The 20723-nt window shown below is 52.9% G+C and overlaps 1 protein-coding gene across 2 annotated transcripts; it reads right to left on the bottom strand.

Moving 5' to 3' along the window:
- Positions 1-783: 783 nt before the first annotated feature.
- LOC136318842 (uncharacterized) lies at positions 784-19421 on the bottom strand. Of its 2 annotated transcripts, XM_066251809.1 has the most exons (9): positions 19358-19421; positions 15193-15301; positions 11991-12235; positions 9651-9759; positions 7027-7292; positions 3758-3872; positions 2315-2583; positions 1986-2082; positions 784-1103 (listed from the first exon to the last, which is right to left on the bottom strand). In XM_066251809.1, coding segments are annotated over exons 1-9 (1224 nt in total). In that variant the 5' UTR covers positions 19370-19421; the 3' UTR covers positions 784-1101. The 2 variants fall into 2 exon arrangements, with proteins under 2 accessions (XP_066107906.1, XP_066107907.1); XM_066251810.1 differs by lacking the exon at positions 1986-2082.
- Positions 19422-20723: the final 1302 nt, after the last annotated feature.

The raw sequence follows: 20723 nt of genomic DNA, 5'->3' as shown, positions 1-20723 counted from the left end.
TATCCCGGAGCTTCAGGCCCTGATTTGCTGCACTATGGCCATGCGGAATCCAGCTTCTTACATCTTTGAGATGGCGAGCAAGTGGAAAGTGTCCCCTGCTCCCCAGGGCCAAAGTAGCAGTATCCATAGTGGCCCCATGGATGAGGACTCTCTCCTGGGGGCGACTGTCTGAGGAAGGCTGTTTGTGACAGAAGCAGGCGCCTGGCAGCCTGCAGGGTGAGGGGTCAGTGGTAGGATAGGGCTCCTGCCGTATCTGATACCACACACGAGGCACGCAGGAAAAGAGCTGGGATTCATTTCCGGGAGAGCTACCTGCTAGGAATCAAACCAGAAGCAGAGTGACTCATGTTCACTTGAGCCCAGAGAATAACAATGACTTCACATAACAGTCGCAGGAAGGTAAAGGCGAGACCCTTTGTTACAAATACCCTCTTTTATAAGCAAGGACGCTGACCTAAAGAGGGCTCTGCAGGCGTGGTGTGGGGCATCCTCCTGGCACGGATGCTGGACTCTTCTCCTGATGCTGGGGCTTGCCACAAGCATTTTGGTCCCTTGACACCTGCAGTGTGAAATTAAGCAAGGCAGGAGTGTTGCGCAAGGAGCAAATTTATTGAGCACCTGCTGTTGGTCAGGGATTGTGCTAAGGGATGTTAAGTCATCTCAAGAAAGCCCGGTGAAGCAGTCATTATTACCCACATATTACAGAAGAAACGGAAGTTCAGATCTCAAGGCCCTTTTCAGGATTAAGCAGCTTGAAATGCATAGCAGGTACTTAACTGTAGATGCTTCCTTTACAGAGATTCTTGAGTCCACAAGAAAGTAGCGGAAATATTTGATAAAGGGGTCACTGGATTCATTCATCTGATTCTTCAAGAAACTACAGTCTCGATGCAACTGGTCCTTTCGAATGCCAGTGAGGGGGAGAATCAGGCACAGAGAGGTGCAGCTGGTCCCAGAAAGAGCTGGTCCGCGAAGCAGCCTCAAATTTGAGAATTTTTAATGGCTTCTTCAAGCAGTTCTTACTTTTCATGAGTATTACTCAAGATTGTCCAAGATGCTTTTCATAACCATGGAAATACGTTTCAGAAAAGTGGGTATTTACTCTGAAAAGGAGAACAGTGCATTGTTCAGGTCAAAAGGAAGTCCAAGACTGGTGTTCCCTCTCCCACAGTTCACACGAAGACACGTGAATTCCTCGGGCGGGGGCGGATTTTCCCAGGAAGGACGTTCACTGTGTCCGCAGGTGCTCACCCCTCCGCAGCTCTGACTCTGCCTGCCCACTCGCCCTCTCGGGGGTTAGGTGACCCTGTCTGCAGCCTGGTTTGTTCCAGACTCTCCCTGACAACCCAGAGGGATTTTCAGGACCTGCCTGCAGAGCTGAGCTCACAGGTAAAGGACAGCCTAGCGTTAGAGCCAGCCCTGCCCTCATCAGAGCCTCCCCATCCAATCCTTCCTGCTGCATGTGAGGAAACTCAGCCCAGAGAGGGGAAGTCACCTACCCAAGGCCCTCAGGGGATCAGAAGCTGAGTTGGGATTTGAGCTCAGGTGGCCTCTATTTATGGCAGCTCAGTGCGTGGAAGGGATCCAGACAGCTGAGAATACACAGGCTGGGTGGGGTTGCTGCTGTGAAATGAGGAACGAGAGGTCCCTGTGCCTGGGGGTGTGGGAGCCGCAGGAGAATGTGGCCTATGGCAGCTTCCAGGTAACGGGGTCTGCGCTGCTAAGGCCAGGTAACCCCGTGACCTCTCTGAGCCTCGGCTTCCTCTCCTCTTGGATGGGACAGAAAACACTGCCCTCGATCACCCCACAGGCTTGTGGGAGGAGCAACTGCTGGCAACAGAGGCTCACATTTGAGCTGAGCTTCCCAATTGTCACAGCTCTTTCCCAGTCATTTAATGCTCACGACAAACTACGCAGTGGGTGGACAGAGGCCCGTGCCCGTTTCCGGATGAGAAAACCAAGCCTCGTCCGGAAAGTGATCTTACAGCAGGTCCCCTGGCGGGTCGGTGGTAGTGCCAGCATCTGGCTCAGCTGCTCCTGACAGACAGGGCCGCGCGCCCTCCCCCGGATGCACTGGTGATCCTTTGAAAAAGATTTTCCCCCATGAAAAACGCTCTTCAAAGAGGAGAGCGCTGTGCAAGTCAGTGGACAAAACGCTGGTGTTGGACCAAAGCAATCGGTGCACATTGTGAAGTTCACACTCACTGTAGTTTGGGTGACCTCGGGCAAGTTACGAGCTTGGTTATTTACCAACAGCGGCCCCACATCTTCCTGTAAATAAAACTGCAAAAGAATCACCGCATAGGGGTCTTACCTGTCGGCTCCAGGGCTGCCCGTATCTCATTTCAGTGACAAAGTGCTCACAATTTGACCTGAAAGGGTTGTAGTTCCAGGTCTGACCAATTTTCTTCTTTGCCATACAGACAATGGCATCCGCAGGCCGTGGTCGGTGCGTGTGGTCCATGTGGTTGCTGACCCGGTACTCGCGTTTCCCTGCTACTTTCTTCAGCGTTTCGCACATCACTTGGACACTTTCACAGTCATCCTTGCTGCTCTTGGGAGAGCGAGCCCCAGAGAGCTGACCTGGGGTCACAGACAGGCACTCTAAGAGGCTGCCGTGCTCCACAGTGTAAGGTTGGAAAAGGAAGAAAAGATAAAAGTTCTGCTACTGACCTTTGAGGGTCACCATCCTTTTCTTTCACTCTCATCCCTCCCCCTTTTTAAATTAAGTGTGAGGAGGGGAGGCAGAGAGACAGACTCCTGCATGCACCCCCAACTGGGATCCACGCGGCAAGCCCCCTATGGTACAATGCTCTGCCCATCTGGGGCCCTTGCTCTCTTGCACCATAACTGAGCTATTTTTAGTACCTGAGGAGGAAGCTTCACGGAGCCACCCATGGAGGGGAGCCATCCTTAGCCCCCGGGGCCAATGTACTCAAAGCAATCGAGGACTCAAACCCAGGACATTCACACACCAGGCCAATGCTCCACCACCGAGCCAACTAGCCTAGACCCATTCCCTCTTGTTAGAGGTTAAATTTCCCAGAAGTGCAATTGTTTGATTTATAACTTTTGTGACTTAAATACTTCATATTTTGTGGACATGTTCCCCTAGCAACAAATGTGGAACTACGTCATAACTTGAAATGACTGCCATGGTGTTCCACTGATGTCACACTGTCATTGATTTGACAGATCCCCAGTCGTTAGGCTTTTCAGTTGTTTAAACTTGTTCTCAACTATAGACAATGACATCATAAAAACACTTGCAGATTGTGCTTCTTTGGGCACGGGTCTGACTCTGACAAGTTTTTGAGTGTTTTGAGTGTCTACCAGGAAGAAGCCAGTCCCATTCAACCTGCTTGCAATCCCTTCTAGGTGAAAATGCCGGTCTCCATTTCACAGACACAATCCGGAGCCAGAGAACTTGAGTATCACACCCAGCAGACAAAAGTTGTGGAGCAAGGATCTGAAACAACGCCAAGGGCCTAGCAATGTCTACCTATTAAATAGAAATTGTGAGGGTCCATGACAAGAGGGAATTTCCTCGTCATTTTCTTACCATGTCACCTGACATAGTTCTGGACACGTAAGAGAGAGGCACAATAGCAGTGTCAACTGAGTCCACATTCCATTACTGAGGGGATGAAGAGCTGACATGTTATGATTCGAAAGGAAACAGATGCTAATGGCTCCAGTGACTTGTCTTTCATTCCCTCTTCCCACCATAAAGCTGGTGTTTATGCAAGTAACTCACCTTTACCTGGAGTGCTCACATGGACCACATAACTGCCTCCCACATAGATGGCCCAGTGCTGAAAAACACCTCGAGAAATTGCAATGATGTCTCCAGGTATTGGGTCTTCGCGGGACTGCGACAGAAAGTGCGGAGAGTGTAGAGACCGACTTGCGGGAACCAGCAGAGACCTGGCGGGGGCTGCAGAGGCTCTCTGCCCCGCAGCGCAGCGCCTGGGGCAGCCCAGGGGGAGAGAGCTCGGGAACTGCTGGGATCACCTGCATTGCTGTCACCTCAGAGAAACCCCCTTTGGGGACAGGAGGGACAAATGCTTGGCTGAACCCTTTCCTTCTCATTTGACTGACTCTCAGGGCCCTAGCGCATTTGTTCTGCCCCATTGTTGGCAATTAACCATGTCTTTTATCTTCTGTTGTGACACTGACATCCTGAGTCTTACTGAAGCTGGAGAGACTGACCCTCCCAGGACTAGCCAATTCCCAAAGATAGGCCCATCAGTGTACTTTTCAGATACAAACAAACTGATCCCGAGCCCACAGCCCCGGCCACCTCCTTTAAGAAGTTCTCACATTGCAGGCCTCCATCCGCCTGCCCCAATCCCCCCAGGCCCAGGGACTGGACAACCAGAGACAGCCCCCCGCCCAGAGCCTGCAGAAATTATTCTAAGCCTGTTTACCCTCAACCACTCTTCCCGCAGAGACCGCAGAAAAGTCTCTAGCCCACTTTTTCTCCCTACTTCCTTTGCCTTCTCACCAACCCGGTGCTTCCTATGTGGGCCCGAGGGGCGTGGCGTGGTGTGGCGTGGCGCGTCCTCTTGGGACCCTGAGGAACAAGCTAGCATTTCCGTTGCCTTTGTCTCCTGGTCTGTTGTCCTTACTGACCCTCAAGTAGTCCATAATGCACCATGTTTAAAAGCAGGTTGTTGCCCTGGCCGGTTGACTCAGTGGTAGACCGTCAGCCTGGTGTGCAGGAGTCCCAGGTTCGATTCCCGGCCAGGGCACACAGGAGAAGCACCCATCTGCTTCTCCACCCCTCCCACTCTCCTTCCTCTCTGTCTCTCTCTTCCCCTCCCGCAGTCAAGGCTCCATTGGAGCAGAGTTAGCCCGGGTGCTGAGGATGGCTCTGTGGCCTCTGCCTCAGGCGCTAGAATGGCTCTGGTTGCAACAGAGCAACGCCCCAGGTGGGCAGAGCATCGCCTTCTGGTGGGCATGCCGGGTGGATCCCGGTCGGTGCATGCGGGAGTCTGTCTGACTGCCTCCCTGTTTCCAACTTCAGAAAAATACAAAAAAAAAAAAAGCAAAAAAAAAAAAAAAGCAGGTTGTTCATAGTCTCACTGACTGGCCTCCTCCTGAGATCCGCTCCCCTCCTCCAGGCGCTCAGTCACGTGAGACAGAAACTACGGACTCCTTAGGGCCACGCAACGGGCAGCGGGCCTAGCGTCTGAACAGGGGCGAGCACACAGCCACCAGAGGGAAATTTCCAGCACAGGCACGCAGCTGCAGCCAGACGGGGTGGAACGCTCCCACCCACGGGTGTTGGCACTGACTGCAGGGGCTAAGGACTCTCCCAGGAGCGATTGCTCCACAAGAGCACAGTTCGCTCTCCCCACGCCCACAGCAGGCCCCTGGGGGCACTGCGCTTCTCCACACTCACACTCTCTTCCCAGGGCCTGAGGGTGCCACCCAACACTCCATTTGCTCCCCAGGTTCTCCTCGTTCTGTCCCCTCCTCCTGACATCACTCAGCCCGGGTCACTCAGAGGCCTGGAGTCATCCTTCACTCCTCCTCGCTCAGCCCCACTTCCGATAACAGGTGCCTTCAACGACGTCTTCATCCATGTCCTCCTCTAACTTGGGTCAGAGAATACTGTCCCTTCACCTCCAACTCCCATTGCAGCCACTTCCACTCCACCTCAGGTCATCCAGTGGGGCCCTCAGTGGGAACATCTGGCAGTGACCTGCCTGGAGCCTCAGAATGAAAGAATGAAGTCCACACTTTCTAGGCAGCTCATGATCTGGCTCTTCCCCCTCACCCCTCCTCTTGCCCATCCTCCTTCTCTGTCCTCCCTCCTCCCCTCACCCCCCTTTCTTCCTCCTTCCATCCCTCCTCCCTCCCCCTTTCTCCCTCTCATCCCTCATCCCCCTCACCCCTGCTCTCCTTCTTCCTCTTTCCCTCATCCCTCCTCCCCTTTAGCCCTCCTCCCACTCCTCCCTCTTCCCCTCCTCCCTCCTCCCCTCCCCCTTTCTCCCCCTCATCCATCCTTCACCTCCTCCCTCCTCCCCCTCTCATCCTTCCTCCTGCATGTCTCCTCTCTTCCTCCTTTCTCCCCCTCCTCCTTCCGCCCCCTCCTCTCTTTCCTCCCTTCTTCCTCTCCCTTACCCCTTCTCCCACTCATCCCTCCTCCCCCTCATCTCTCCCCCCTGAATCTCTCTTCTCCCTCACCCCTCCTCACGCTCATCCTTCTTCAACTCCCTCTCCTGTGCTCCTTCTGAGCTGCCTGTGTTTCCCGTACCTCCTGCTCTCTCTTGCCTCTGCTCTCAACTGTTATGTTCTCTCTGCCTCCAAACACTTTCCCAGGCCCGCTCCCTAGCACACCCTCTCCCAGCAGTTGCCCTCTCCCCTGTGGCACCTCACAGCCTCAGGCGGGACCAGCTGCCCCGCCCCTTAATGCACAGATCACTTTTGATGCGATTTCCTGTACCGATCTGTCCTGCTCCTATGGTTTCGGATCTGTTGGGGGATGGGAAGAGCAGGGGCGTGAAGGGCAGCCTGCCCAGCACCCCTTCTTTTAGGACGAGGCCAGATCGTCGGCCAGGACGCTGTACAGTGAACTGACTTGGAGAAGGTCTCCCAGCTGGTTGGTGGCAGTATGAGACTCCGGACTGGCTCTCAATGGAACTTAGAGCAACAGGTTCCCTCATCCACTAGCCTGTGCTTGCCAACCCTTTAGAATGTTTTTCTAGACTGAAAGGTTCTCTTCAAGGATGTGATACACCTGGGTTCCTGCTTTATTTCATGCTGGACACACTGGACAAGTTACCTAAGCTCTGTGTGCCCGGGAGCCCATGTGCAGACTGGCTTGTTTTCAAAACTTAATGAGCTAAGAGCTTCGAAATGCCTGAACTGCTGCATTACCGTGAGAATTAATGCTGTAGTATTAATAGGAGAAATACCACGCATCTGCACTGGTGGTATCCCAAAACCCCACTCTTAATCCCACTCTGGGACAAAACCAGAGAGAGGAAGATCGCCCCCCCCACCCCGGGCCCTTACCAATTCCCGAGGAACCCGGCCGTATCTGAGATCGGTGACAAACTTTTCATTGCTGCCAGGAGGAGGTACATACATCTTGTAACCAATCATGTCCTCCGCAGAACTGATGATCTCATCCACAGTCCGGGGTCTGTATTGATGGTCCAAGCGGTTGTTGACCCGGAAGTTGCAGCCCAAGGTCACGGCCCCCAGGGTCTCTTTTTTCACCACAACCCTTTCAGTCAGAAACATGAGCATGTTAAGGACACTAGTCCTGGGAAACCCACCTGGGAATCACAGAGAAAGGTCAAGGGCAGATGAGGTAAAGAGAAAAGAAAAACGGACAAATTATACGTTATGGAGATCTGGGGCATAACACCCGCCTTCCACCCCACCCACCCCCACCACTGCCCAAATGGGAAGAATCACATACTTGGTTATGTTGTTAAAAGGTTTTGTGCCTGACCTGTGGTGGCGCAGTGGATAAAGCGTCCACCTGGAAATGCTGAGGTTGCCGGTTCGAAACCCTGGGCTTGCCTGGTCAAGGCACATATGGGAGTTGATGCTTCCAGCTCCTCCCCTCATCTCTGTCTCTCCTCTCTCTCCCTCTCTTTCTCTCTCTCTCTCTGTCTCTCCCTCTCCTCTCTAAAATAAATAAATAAAAAATTAAAAAAAAAAAGGTTTTGTGAGATATTTTACATGCAATAAATGTCATGATTGTCAATGTCTGGGTCACAAGACGGTGTTATAGTATTGTGTTATAAGTGTGTACATAGTAAATTTGACCAATCCCCTTTTCCTGAGCATTTTAGTTGATCAAAAGCTTAGCCATGATGAACAGCTATGTTAAGAATGTACTGATCTGGCCCTGGCCGGTTGGCTCAGTGGTAGAGCATCGGCCTGGCGTGCAGAAGTCTTGAGTTCGATTCCCGGCCACGGCACACAGGAGAAGCGCCATCTGCTTCTCCACCCCTCCCCCTCTCCTTCCTCTCTGTCTCTCTCTTCCCCTCCTGCAGCCGAGGCTCCACTGGAGCAAAGATGGCCCGGGCGCTGGGGATGGCTCCTTGGCCTCTGCCCCAGGCGCTAGAGTGGCTCTGGTCGCAACAGAGCGACCCCCCAGAGGGGCAGAGCATCGCCCCCTGGTGGGCAGAGCGTCGCCCCCTGGTGGGCATGCCAGGTGGATCCTGGTCGGGCGCATGCGGGAGTCTGTCTGTCTGTCTCTCCCCGTTTCCGGCTTCAGAAAAAAAAAAAAAGAATGTACTGATCTACCTGTTCACCTTTATACCCCGGTATATTTCACAAATTGGTCTATTTTCATTAGCAGCTTCTGTGGGCTGTTTTTCATATATTGCCTAATTTAATTCTCTTCGTGCCCTTTAAGGAAATTATTGTCATCTTCATTATACAATTGGGCCCAAAGAGACATTACCAGACACTTTTGTGCTGTGAAAAGCCCTGGGCCCAGAATGTGCAACTGCCTCTCTCAAGTTGCCAGACTCCTTCCAGTGCAGCGAGCTGCAGCGTAGAGAGCCCGTCCCATCAGTGTCCCCTCCCCTCCCCTGGGGGACGCAGCCGCGGCTGCAGGAGAGCTGTCAGCTGCTGGAGCCCAATTCCATTGTCGTAGTGAGCCCAGGTTGTATTTTCGAAGTAAGCACACTATTTTTTTTTTGTTTGTTTCTAATCTCCAGGAGGATGGTTGCACGTGGAATTCATTCTCTTAAGAAAACCTGTCCACACCTAGAATATCAGATATAAAGCGGACCACATTCCTCAGAGCCCTGCTTTCTCTTCCAAGGCCCCCTAAGTGTCAGCTGGATTAAATGAGCTTGATTTACTATTTATAATCAGTTCTTATGTTCTTACCACATCCTCAGGGTGAATGAAAACTTGTGGAAAACACATAAGCTGCATGGTTATTATTCTGAGGTGGATGACAATGGTTTTCCCCTTGATGAAAACAGACCATCAAAGGTTACAGGGCCATCATTCCGTGGGGCATGAACCAGTCTGCATGTAACTCAACAGGCTTATTCTAGACACTTGGATTTCTTTCACTGACGATAAACCCGTGCCGATTATTCTCCTGTAAGCCAGCTTTGCCCCCCTTTTGCTTCTGTCCTATTTTTGAGTTAAGTAAACTATTAACAAGCACTTGCTATGCATTTTCATGAGGATGTTTTTATCGGATGGGCCCCCGAGAAAACCGCCTCTTCTAAGGACCGTCTATTACAGATACTACTAAGATACCTACTTGGTGAACTCACGTGCTTACAAAAAACACACCGCTGAGAGCCCCTCTTATGTAAGACCTAGACAGTGAGTCTGAATAAATTGGCTGCTTGAAATAATATCATCAGAGTCCGCAAGAACAGAGTAAGTCAGCCGGAGCTGAAGGAATCCTAGTCTGAAGCAGCCCAGCTGTGCCGGAGGAGCCAACGAGCCTCCCGGCTTCTGGCAGGACGGGTCACACCCCCGAGAGGACAGCGGATGGACTCAGACTACGGTCTGCGGTCTGTGGTCTGCGCAAGCTCAGTGAGGAGAGAATGTGTCTCCCTGCTCGGGCTCCGCTGGGTGGGGTTTATTTCAAGCGCTCTCGATACCTTGTTAACAAGTACTATGAAAATTATACTGTCAGCGGCCCTTACGTGGAAGAGTCAGATGGATCACGTAACCATGTCCCACGTACAGGGCCCAGTCTTTACAGTCATCGTGGAGAATCTCAATCATGTCTCCAGGCTGGGGCTCTTCAATAAACTGCAAGAGAAAAGCCAGAGATGGTGTGGACAGACTTCTAGGCCCCAGCGGAGGCCCTGGCTGGGGAGCTACAGCTCGGCCTGGGCAACGCCTTGCTGCTGTTTGTCACCTGGTAAGAGTTGAGGGGTGGAGAGCGACTGTTGCCCGTGGAATCCCATCTTGAATTCAGATAGTCCCCTCTTGGGGGGAAGCAGGAGCTAGCAGCCTGAGAAATGAACTTCTGGAATGGGAGAAAGGAGGACTGTCTGCGTCACTGTAGGACGTGTGTGTGTTCTGTGTCTGTGGGCATTGTGCAAATGTACGCTGTGTGTGTGCGGTGTGTGCATGCACCCACTCTGGGGTGCAGCTATGCATGTGCAGGTGCGTTGGCACGAGTCCTGAGCATGCTGTCACACAGCCTGCCGGTAGAGTCCTTCGCTGAGGCGGGCGCCCAGGCCGTATGGGTCAGGTGAGTCTTGACCTTCTCTGCCCTTCACAGCTCCCTCAGGTGCTCACCGTCCTTCTCGCCCTGGCTGTCCGTGGCCGCAACAGGCACCTCTCCCACTCTGTTCCCTACTCCCAGACTTGGGATACCTACCCTTGGAGATGGTCACCCGGGAGACAGGAAATGACAATGTTTTAAGGGGACCTGAGCCTTAAAGGGGGCTGCCCAGCTTCCTGCACTGGGAAGGTGGGTGAGGGGCTGACACATCCACCCCGCAGGGTCTGCTGGCCCCTTCATAACCGCAGGCCGCCCACAGCCCGGGAGCAGCGCCATTCACTCGGGTGGGGGACTGACGTCAGGGAGGGAGAGGGCCTCGCCCAAGGACACTCGGCTGGGACGTTCTCCACTGGGTCTTGTCTGCCAAGTCCCCTCCTGGTCCTGACTTGTCCCTGCCTCCTCCCCTTCCACACCTCTTCTGCTCCTCAGTGTCCCCACCCAGAGCACACAGCTTCGTGATTTGAGAATTTTTCAGTTTTTGTTCCTCCTTGTGCCTGACCTCAGCAAATGACAAACGTCCTTCAGCCCTCAACCCGAGCCGCCCGTCCGACACCAGAGGCCAATATCCATTAACTGACACTGACCCTGGGTTTTCTTATTGATTTCACGTAATCATCCCTCTTTCACCCACGATTTTATTCAGGACACCCCAGGTCCTGATTCCATGACCTCCATGGTTTTCTGACCAGTCAGCCCCCTGCCATCTGTCCCTACAATACCAGTGTGAGCTTCTTGAGGGAAGTCATTTGTTCTTGATTGCGGTCCATAAAAAGGAGGTTTCCTGCCTGGGTTTCTGGGGCCAGAGCTCTGGGAGTAAAAGAGATGGACATGCTTTGTGGTCTGGATTCCACATGGGCTCTCCCCCTGCAAAGGAAGGTCGTGGCAGGAGCTGAGGGGAGACTGTGGGCAACCATGGTCACAGCTTCCCTGTGCACTGAGTGCTGGCCACAGGTGCAGCCTGGAAGCTTCTGTCTCCAGCCCCAGCTCAGTCCTGAACCCCGGACTCATTCGTGCAGCTGCTCCTCAACCTGTCCCTGTGGGTGTCTGACGGGCCACCTGGAACATCCCACCTCAGCGTCACATCCTTCACATCCCTCCCCACATGGCTCTGCTGTCCTCTCCTCCTCTTTAGCCCGGACCCGACCCTCAGCCGAAGCCCTGGAGGTGCAGTAGCACAGCAGACAGAGTGGTGCACTTGGGTTTGAATCCTGCTTCTGCCTCTTCCTAGTTGTGTGGGGACGACCCACTCCGGAGTGGTGCCGGGGGAGGGTGGAAGCTGGGCCAAAGTCTTACAGGACAGTGTCCTGAGCTCTTACACAGGCCCGCAGACCCGGAGCGGGTCCTGCCTGAGTGCTCGCTGGTCCTCAGCAGACCTGTCATGGTCATGGGTTGGCCTGGTTGTCCCTGAGCACCCACAGGGGCATCGGGAGCTGCCTTTAGGGGTCTTCTTGGAGGCTACGAATCCTCAAGTGACAGATCTGATGAGTGCCAGAGATCCTCCAATCATCCCCTCCTTCTGCACATGGGGAAACTGAGGCCCAGAGAGGTAGTGACCTGTCCAAAGACCCTGAGTGGATTCAAAGCAGACCTGAGATTTTCTCTGTGTCATCCTGGCTCCAAGCCAGCAGGACCCCAAGAGTCCACTTTTGCATCATTCAGGACAATTTCTCTCTGTGTGTGCATAACACGGTCACCCCCACCCCAAGGAGACCTCCCGGAGGGACAGGGAACTCCCCAGAGAGGACCTTACCTGCCGACTTTCGGCCTTGCCATATCTCAGATCGGTGACAAGCTGCTCACAGTTCCTGCTCAGAACACCGTTCTCTTGCACCTCACCAATCATTTTCTTTGTAGACCTGACCATCCTGTGCACGGGCTGGGCTTTGTACAGGTGGTCCAAGTGGTTGTTGAGCCAGTAGGAGCAGCCCTGCACCACATCGGTCAGGAGCTCCCTTTTCACCCGCCCTGTGCTCCTGGAGGTCCCAGGAGACTTCCCTGGAACCAGAGACAGAGTGTCAGGAACTGCAGGGGGGCGGGGAGGGAGAGGAGGCAAAGATAACACAGAAGGGTTCAGGGAATGCACGATTGGTGTTTGTTACTTCACAGATGTGACTGGTAATTCACAGAAGTTTCTCTTTTAACTTAGTAAGCTGGGAATATTTTTCACGTTAAGGAATGTTGTGATGGCCAGTGGCTGCCATTGTGCTCCATTATATGAATGGACATCGTCTAGCTGAGCAAATCTCCTATTATTGAGCATTTCGGTTGTTGAAAAGTTTAGCCATTGTAAATGGTGATAGCAAATCATATCTGTTACGTAGTCACTTTTGCTAACTTGTGTATTTCAGAAAGAAATCAAAGTTTTCTGGGTCCCCACTGTGCTAAAGACACTATGTGCAACTTCTTATAGACTCCCTGGTCCATCCCCCTTTATGCACTGAGAACCCATCCCGTGAGGAAAACCTCCCGCACACTCAGGCACAAGAGGTCCCCAGGTCCTCGTAGTCATGCTTCCTGCTCCAAGCCTCCCCAAGTGTTGGCTGGATGGAGAGGGTGTGTTTTAAAATCAATTCAGACGTTTTTTCAACTCTGTCGAGGTAGATGACAGCTCATAGAAAACTGATAAGATACACAGAGACTGTGATGATGGTTTCTGCCCAGCGACAATGCAAACGCTTGGTGACAAAGGTTATGGTGCCATTGCTCTGCAGGACAGGGACCACCGTGCATCTCGGTTAGCAGATGCGTTCCAGCACTTGTCTGTCATTGACGATGCAGACATCTGTGCCCTGCACTGTCCTTTAACTGGCTTTGTCATCCTGCTTCTCCTGTTATCAATGAGTAAACAAGCTGTCCATGGGTTCTCACCTGCATTTGCATGAGACTTCCCTTTGCGACGTGCAAGCCTGTGAGAGCTGCTTCTGTCAAGGAGTATTAAGTACATGCTGTCAGGACACTGTGCTCTGTGCAATCATATGCGTGCACAGGACACAGCGCTGAGAAACACTCTCGTGAGGAGACCATGGACATCAGAGACCGAGCTGGTTAAGTGAGATCGGACTCTGCGTGCCCGACAGCTGGCACTGAGCTGGAGAGCACTGAAGGCTGAGGCAGCCAGGCTGCCCTGGGGCGCCCGCGTCCCCTCCCCCTGCCCTGTCCGGACTGCGGGACCCACCGAGGGTACTCAGAGGGGCCTGGAGGTAGGGTGAGCACAGGCACGGCCCAGGGAGAAAGTAGCTTGGGTTGTCCATGGTGGCATTTAGTTTTCTTTCTTTTTAACTTATTTGTTTTTTAGATTTTATTTATTTATTTTTAGAGAGAGAGAGAAGGAGGGAGGAACAAGAAGCATCAACTCCCATATGTGCCTTGATTGTGTGTAAAGCCTGTAGCCACAGCCACCATCACAGCCGCCTGGCCCATGCAGGTTCGCATTTGATTCAGACAGACGGCAATGATACAACAAAGCCAAGCACTGGTGAGCTATCATCTTTATCCTAGCTTGTACCCGGCGGGTAAGAAATACACACAGTGGGAAAACACTTCCTTTTCCATTCAGGGCTCCCAAAGCCACTGACTTGTCCAAGTTTCCTAGAATCAAAGTTTTCTACCTCACCAGCCTTATTCACTTCTGTTCCCCATCTCCTTCTCTCTGCACAAACTGGCTTCTCCTTCAGCACTTCGCCATCTTGCTGCTTCTCCTCTCCTCCATGTGGTCTTTCTCTTTTCTCCTTTCTCTGCTCTCTCCTCTAATATTAATCTCAGGAACCAAGAGAGAGAGTAAGCTCCCGGTCTGCCCCCATTTTGTAGTGTAGAAATCAAAACCTTTAATCCAATATACAAACAAGGAAGTCTCTGATACAAAGTTGCTTAGGGTGGGAAAGGCTTAGTCTTAAAACTAAGCCTTTAGCCCTGGCCGGTTGGCTCAGCGGTAGAGCGTTGGCCTGGCGTGTGGGGGACTTGGGTTCGATTACCGGCCAGGGCACATAGGAGAAGCGCCCATTTGCTTCTCCACCCCCCCTCCTTCCTCTCTGTCTCTCTCTTCCCCTCCCACAGCCAAGGCTCCATTGGAGCAAAAGATGGCCCGGGCGCTGGGGATGGCTCCTTGGCCTCTGCCCCAGGCACTAGAGTGGCTCTGGTCTCGGCAGAGCGACGCTCCAGAGGGGCAGAGCATCGCCCCCTGGTGGGCAGAGCATCGCCCCTGGTGGGTATGCCAGGTGGATCCCGGTTGGGCGCATGCGGGAGTCTGTCTGACTGTCTCTCCCCATTTCCAGCTTCAGAAAAATACAAAAAAAAACAAAAAAAAAAACCAAAAAAAAAACTAAGCCTTAAGGCAGGGGTCCCCAAACTACGGCACGCGGGCCGCATGCGGCCCCCTGAGGCCATTTGTCCGGCCCCCACCGCACTTCCGACAGGGGCACCTCTTTCATTGGTGGTCAGTGAGAGGAGCACATTGACCATCATTAGCCAAAAGCAGGCCCATAGTTCCCATTGAAATATTGGTCAGTTAGTTGATTTAAATTTACTTGTTCTTTATTTTAAATATTGTATTTGTTCCCCCTTTTTATTTTTACTTTAAAACAAGATATGTGCAGTGTGCATAGGGATTTGTTCATAGTTTTTGTTATAGTCCGGCCCTCCAACGATCTGAGGGACAGTAAACTGGCCCCCTGTGTAAAAAGTTTGGGGACCCCTGCCTTAGGGTATAACAACCCTGCCTGCTTACAGCCTGTCCCCCACACCCAATGAAAACTATAAGTGAGCAAACCGATATATCATATTTGCAAACTTATTTGACCAACACTGGGCAAGCCCAGGATTTTGAACCGGCGACCTCAGCATTCCAGTTTGACTCTTTATCCATTGTGCCACCACAGGTCAGGAGGTGTTTGGCTTTCAATTGTTCTCATTATGTTAACAAATCTTGTGACAATTACACTGTCAGCAGTCCTTACTTGGAGGAGTCAGATGGACCACGTATCCATACCCCACATAGATGGCCCAGTGCGAGTAGTGTATCCGCGAAATCTCAATCAAGTCTCCAGGCTCGGGTTTTTTATAAAACTGCAAGAGAAAATCCAGGGAGGTGTAATCAGATTTCTGGGCAACAGCAGAGACCCTGGCTGGGGACCTGCATCTTGGCCTGGGGACCCCCTTGTTCTCTTTATCACCTGGTGACAGTGTGTAGGGGGGGAGATCTCCAGGATCTTGTGTGGTCCTAAGTCTGCTGTAGCTTTTAGAGGTCACCCTGTTGTCAACTGGAAGCCTGGAATCTGGTCGCACCGAGCGAGGCCTGGAAGCCGGAATAATAACCTTGTGCACTGGGAGAGTGAACGTTTGTCTAGAGCAGGGGTCCCCAAACTTTTTACACAGGGGGCCAGTTCACTGTCCCTCAGACCGTTGGAGGGCCGGACTATAAAAAAAAAAACTATGAGGCCCTGGCGGGTTGGCTCAGCGGTAGAGCGTCGGCCTGGCGTGCGAGGGGACCCGGGTTCGATTCCTGGCCAGGGCACACAGGAGAAGCGCCCATTTGCTTCTCCACCCCCACCCCCTCCTTCCTCTCTGTCTCTCTCTTCCCCTCCCGCAGCCAAGGCTCCATTGGAGCAAAGATGGACTGGGCGCTGGGGATGGCTCCTTGGCCTCTGCCCCAGGTGCTAGAGTGGCTCTGGTCGCGGCAGAGCGACGCCCCGAAGGGGCAGAGCGTCGCCCCTGGTGGGCGTGCCGGGTGGATCCCGGTCGGGCGCATGCGGGAGTCTGTCTGACTGTCTCTCCCCGTTTCCAGCTTCAGAAAAATATTTTTAAAAAACCCAAAAAAACTATGAGGTCCTGGCCGGTTGGCTCAGTGGTAGAGCGTCGGCCTGGCATGCAGAAGTCCCGGGTTCAATTCCCGGCCAGGGCACACAGGAGAAGCGCCCATCTGCTTCTCCACCCCTCCCCCTGTCCTTCCTCTCTGTCTCTCTCTTCCCCTCCTGCAGCCGAGACTCCGTTGGAGCAGAGATGGCCCGGGCGCTGGGGATGGCTCCTTGGCCTCTGCCCCAGGCGCTAGAGTGGCTCTTGTCGTGGCAGAGCAACGCCCCCTGATGGGCAGAGCGTCGCCCCCTGGTGGGCATGCCGGGTGGATCCTGGTCGGGCGCATGCGGGAGTCTGTCTGACTGTCCCTCCCTGTTTCTAGCTTCAGAAAAATACAAAAAACAAAACAAAAAAAACTATGAACAAATCCCTATGCACACCGCACATATCTTATTTTAAAGTAAAAAAACAAAACGGGAACAAATACAATATTTAAAATAAAGAACAAGTAAATTTAAATCAACAAACTGACCAGTATTTCAATGGGAACTATGCTCCTCTCACTGACCACCAATGAAAGAGGTGCCCCTTCTGGAAGTGCGGCGGGGGCCGGATAAATGGCCTCAGGGGGCTGCATGCGGCCCGCGGGCCTTAGTTTGGGGACCCCTGGTCTAGAGTATGTACGTTATGCATGTCTGTGTCTGTGTGTATTGTGCATATGTATGTTGTGTGTGGATTGCATGTACCTGCACAGCCACTAGGACCCAGATGTGCATATGCGGCTGTATTATTCACAATAGTCTGCATGAAAAACCCCTTTTCTGACTGGTAACCATCGCTAGCAACGCAGGACTAGTGAGGGTCAGCTTCTCTGACTTTCACTCTGGCTGTCCATGGCCGCACCGGCCCCTTCTCCTCTCTGTACCCCACTGGCCTGACCTGTTCTGGAGCACCTACCTTTGGAGATGATGAGAGGAGAGACTGGAAATGACAGTTTTATAAGGAGCCCTGAGCCTTTGAGGGGGCCCTCGTTCTGCTCTCCAGCTTCCTGCCCTGGATGGGTGGGGGCGGGGTGGGGGTGGGGCTGACACATTCACAGCAGAGGGCGCTGCTGGCACTTTTCAGAACCGCAGGCCACCCACAGCCCAGGGGGAGCAGCAGCATTCACTCAGGTGGGGGACTGACCTCAGAGAGGGACAGGGCCTTGCCCAAGCCAGAAGCGCTGCTCCAGGTCTTTTCTTTCTTGTCCCTCCTGGTCCTGACTCGTCCCTGCCTCCCTCCACCTCTTCCTGCTCCGTGATGTCCCAACCCGGGCACTGCAGTGTTGTGATTTGAAATTTTTTCAGGTTTTATCCCTTGTTGGGCTTCATTTCAGCAAATGACAAACCGGCTGCAACCCTCGACCCCGGCCGCCCAGGCTGAGACCAGCGGTCACCTCTCTTTGCCCTCATTCCGTGCCAATATCCAACAACGGATGGTGACCCTGCAGTTTCTTCTGAATTCACTTCTCATCCAGCTCTGACCCATGACTTGGTTCAAGGCAGCCCAGTTCCAGATTTTATGACCCGCCATGGTTTCTTGAACAGCCCCCTGCCTCCTTTTCCTATTACTCTACGTCCAGTCTCCCCAAGACCCACTGTGGCCTTCCCAAGGGGCCCATCTGGTCATGATCTTCACTGGCCTCGGGGCACAGGGATGCTCTTGGACAGCTCTCAAGTCCTCCTGCTGCGCCTTCCACCCCCTCTCTCTCTCCCAGGGCCCTGTTCCTGTCCTCCTCCCCCTCCCAGGGCCCCATCCACCCCCTCTCTCTGTCCCAGGGCCCCGTCCCCAGCCCCCTCTCCCTCTCAAGGCCTTGTCCACCCTCTCTCTCTCCCTCCCAGGGCCCTGTCCCTGTCCCCTCTCTCTGTCCCAGGGCCCCGTCCCCAGCCCCCTCTCCCTCCCAAGGCCTTGTCCACCCTCTCTCTCTCCCTCCCAGGGCCCTGTCCCTGTCCCCTCTCTCTGTCCCAGGGCCCCGTCCCCAGCCCCCTCTCCCTCCCAAGGCCTTGTCCACCCTCTCTCTCTCCCTCCCAGGACCCTGTCCCCAGTCTTGACTGAAGGACTTGCCGGTCCCCTCACCACACAGCTCACTGTCACTCTGCCCCTCTGCACAACCGCTTCTCTCTGCCCCCAGCACCTTCCCCACACCCGCTCCCTCTCCTCCCCAACAGACAGACATCCCCCCTCTGAGGAGCTGCCCTGATCCCCAGCCAGGCTCAGCTGCCACTCTCTGGTCCCCAGCCCCCAGGACCTCCCCCTCTCCCTGCATGGGTCCTTCCTCCTCCCCCACTGCAGTTCCCTGTGTCTGTCTGCACCCCCTCTGGGCTGTGAGCTCCAGGCAGGGGGATCCTGTGTGCTCAGCCCTCCCTCCCTGCATCTCCATGATGGGGACAGGGGCCTGGCTTGGAGCAGGAGGACAGGGACTGAGTAAGGAGGGGGCTGGAGGGTCAGTGGGACCAGGACTCTCCCCCCCCCCCCAACTCCTCTTGGTCAGCCAAGGCGGGGCAGGCCCAGAGCCGGTCTCCATCCAGGGGAAAGTGAGGGGATTTTTCACTCTGAAACTGTCTAATTAAGGCAAGGTTAGAGTCACTGGCACAGGACCCTATGGCAGATGAAATGTGAGCTGGTGACCTGTATGGGTAAAATGGTTCCCTAGGCAACAGAGCCTGATTTTGATTGGCCGCAATAAAGCCTTCCCCAGGAGCAGGGATACAGATGGACCAGCTCCAGAGAGGGCGGTTCCCCTTCCAGAATTGCCCCATTTGCAACAAGAGTCCCTGGCCAGCTGCCTCCTGTCAGCTGCACACCAGGCTGCTACCCTCCCGGGGACACGCATGAGTCTGGACAGCAGAGGTGATGGGAGTAAAGCTGTCTGAGTCAGAGCGATGGAATCTGAATGCAGATTATCAGGCAGAACAAATATTTGGAGGAAAGTGGAGCGAGCATAGACCGGGCTTAGTAATCACGGAACCCCTGCAACAGCTGAGACCACATCCTGGACTCACTCACTGTCCTTGTCCCTGTCAGCCCACACTCCTGCTCCTGCTCTGGCAGGCACAGCCCCTGACACCACATACCCTCACCTGGGGCTCCCCCCACTGTCCCAGACAGAGAGGAGGCTCAGTTTCCCTGAATCCCTCACAGCCCTGCAGCAAAAGAGACTTTTAAACAACATGCAGTTCCCCTGAGCCTTCCGCAGACAAGCTCTGGGGGTAACAGGCCGGGACACAGACTGAGACCTTTACAGGAGGAAGCTGCCTCCCCTTCCTTCCCAGAAAGACCCAGGGAACTTACCGAGGAGGCCATGGTGATGTGTGGTGTGTGGTGTTGTGCTCCTGTTGGGACAGCTTTTATACCCAAGTCTGGAGTTTCACTTTCAGTTTCCTTTGTTCCTAAAGTCATGGGTAGGGTGAGGACACCTGGTTTCTTGTCATCTTTAGAGATAAGGTCAGTCAAAAATCAAAATGTGGCAAATAAAGGAAATTTTCTTGGTTATGAGGGAAGCAAGTTGGAGAAAAGGGGACCGTGGAGACAGGTTCAGAGGTCAGCCCGGTACAAACTGCCACTGCCCACTGCTCCCCTCGTAGGGTCTGTCCTTTTTTCTTGCCTTCTGTCTCCCTTCCTCCTCTGCCCTGTGACCTGTCTCTGTGATTCCCAGCTGATTTCCCAAGATTGGCTCCTCCAACATGTTCATACTTGTGAGTGGCAGAGCTGTGGTAACAATAGAGTCCCTGTGGACGGTGGCTTGGGGCTGCTTCTACCGGGTAGCTTCTAAAACCGCTTGAACCATAGGACAGACCTGGTCTGTGGATGGGATCATCAGACCGGGATTGGTGACAGAAAGAAGTATGGAATTATTTCTTATAGCATTCTGGGCTTTGTTGCTGATGTCAGATATGGCTGGTCCCACTGTTGTGTTGACAAGGACTCGTGTAAGGTGATTCTTCTCCCTCTGGAATAGTTCTTGGAATGGGATTATTGATGGGGTTTGGGGAAACCACTAGTGAAGCATGCACAGTATTTCTCCTGTTAATACTGCAGTTACTATTGTCATTACAAATATTTCAGCCCCTCTGGAGGGAGCATAGGTATATATCTTTGTGGTTTTAATCTGCATTCATCTATCAGTAATGTTATTGAATACATTTTCAGATGATTATTGACTATTAGACTATTCTTCTTTGGAATGTAACTACTCAAGCCTTTTGTCTTTTTATAAAATGGGTTTGGCATGTCTTCATTAATACTTTTTAAATTTATAAATCACAGAATTTTGAAGTCCTTGCGTGGCTACTCAGGTATCTAAATACCATCTGAGTCTGCTCCTCTGGACCCTGTATCTCTTGATTGTCAGTCACCTTTTTCTTCTCTACTCATCTAGTAATTTTTAATTGTGTGCTGGATATTGTGTGATACATTATAGAGGTTCTGGACTATTATCTTTCTCTACGGAACAGTACGTTTTGATAAGGCTGGTAGTTAGATTACTGGTAGACCACCTTGATCCCGTGAAAGCGTCAGTTCAGATTGTGTTTCGGCAGGGCCATTTCAGTTTTAACTTTGCTACTACAGCATAGCTATTATTCTTAGGGCATATTTTTTGGTTAGTTTGTTTTAACAGAATTTCTACCTTTCTTAGCTATTAGGCTTTTAGTCGATG

This window comes from Saccopteryx bilineata, chromosome 1 (genome assembly GCF_036850765.1).
Source record: "Saccopteryx bilineata isolate mSacBil1 chromosome 1, mSacBil1_pri_phased_curated, whole genome shotgun sequence".
NCBI classification, from domain to species: Eukaryota; Metazoa; Chordata; class Mammalia; order Chiroptera; family Emballonuridae; genus Saccopteryx; species Saccopteryx bilineata.
The sequence above is the reverse complement of the archived record's forward strand: the minus strand, read 5'-3'. Positions and strand labels throughout refer to the sequence as shown.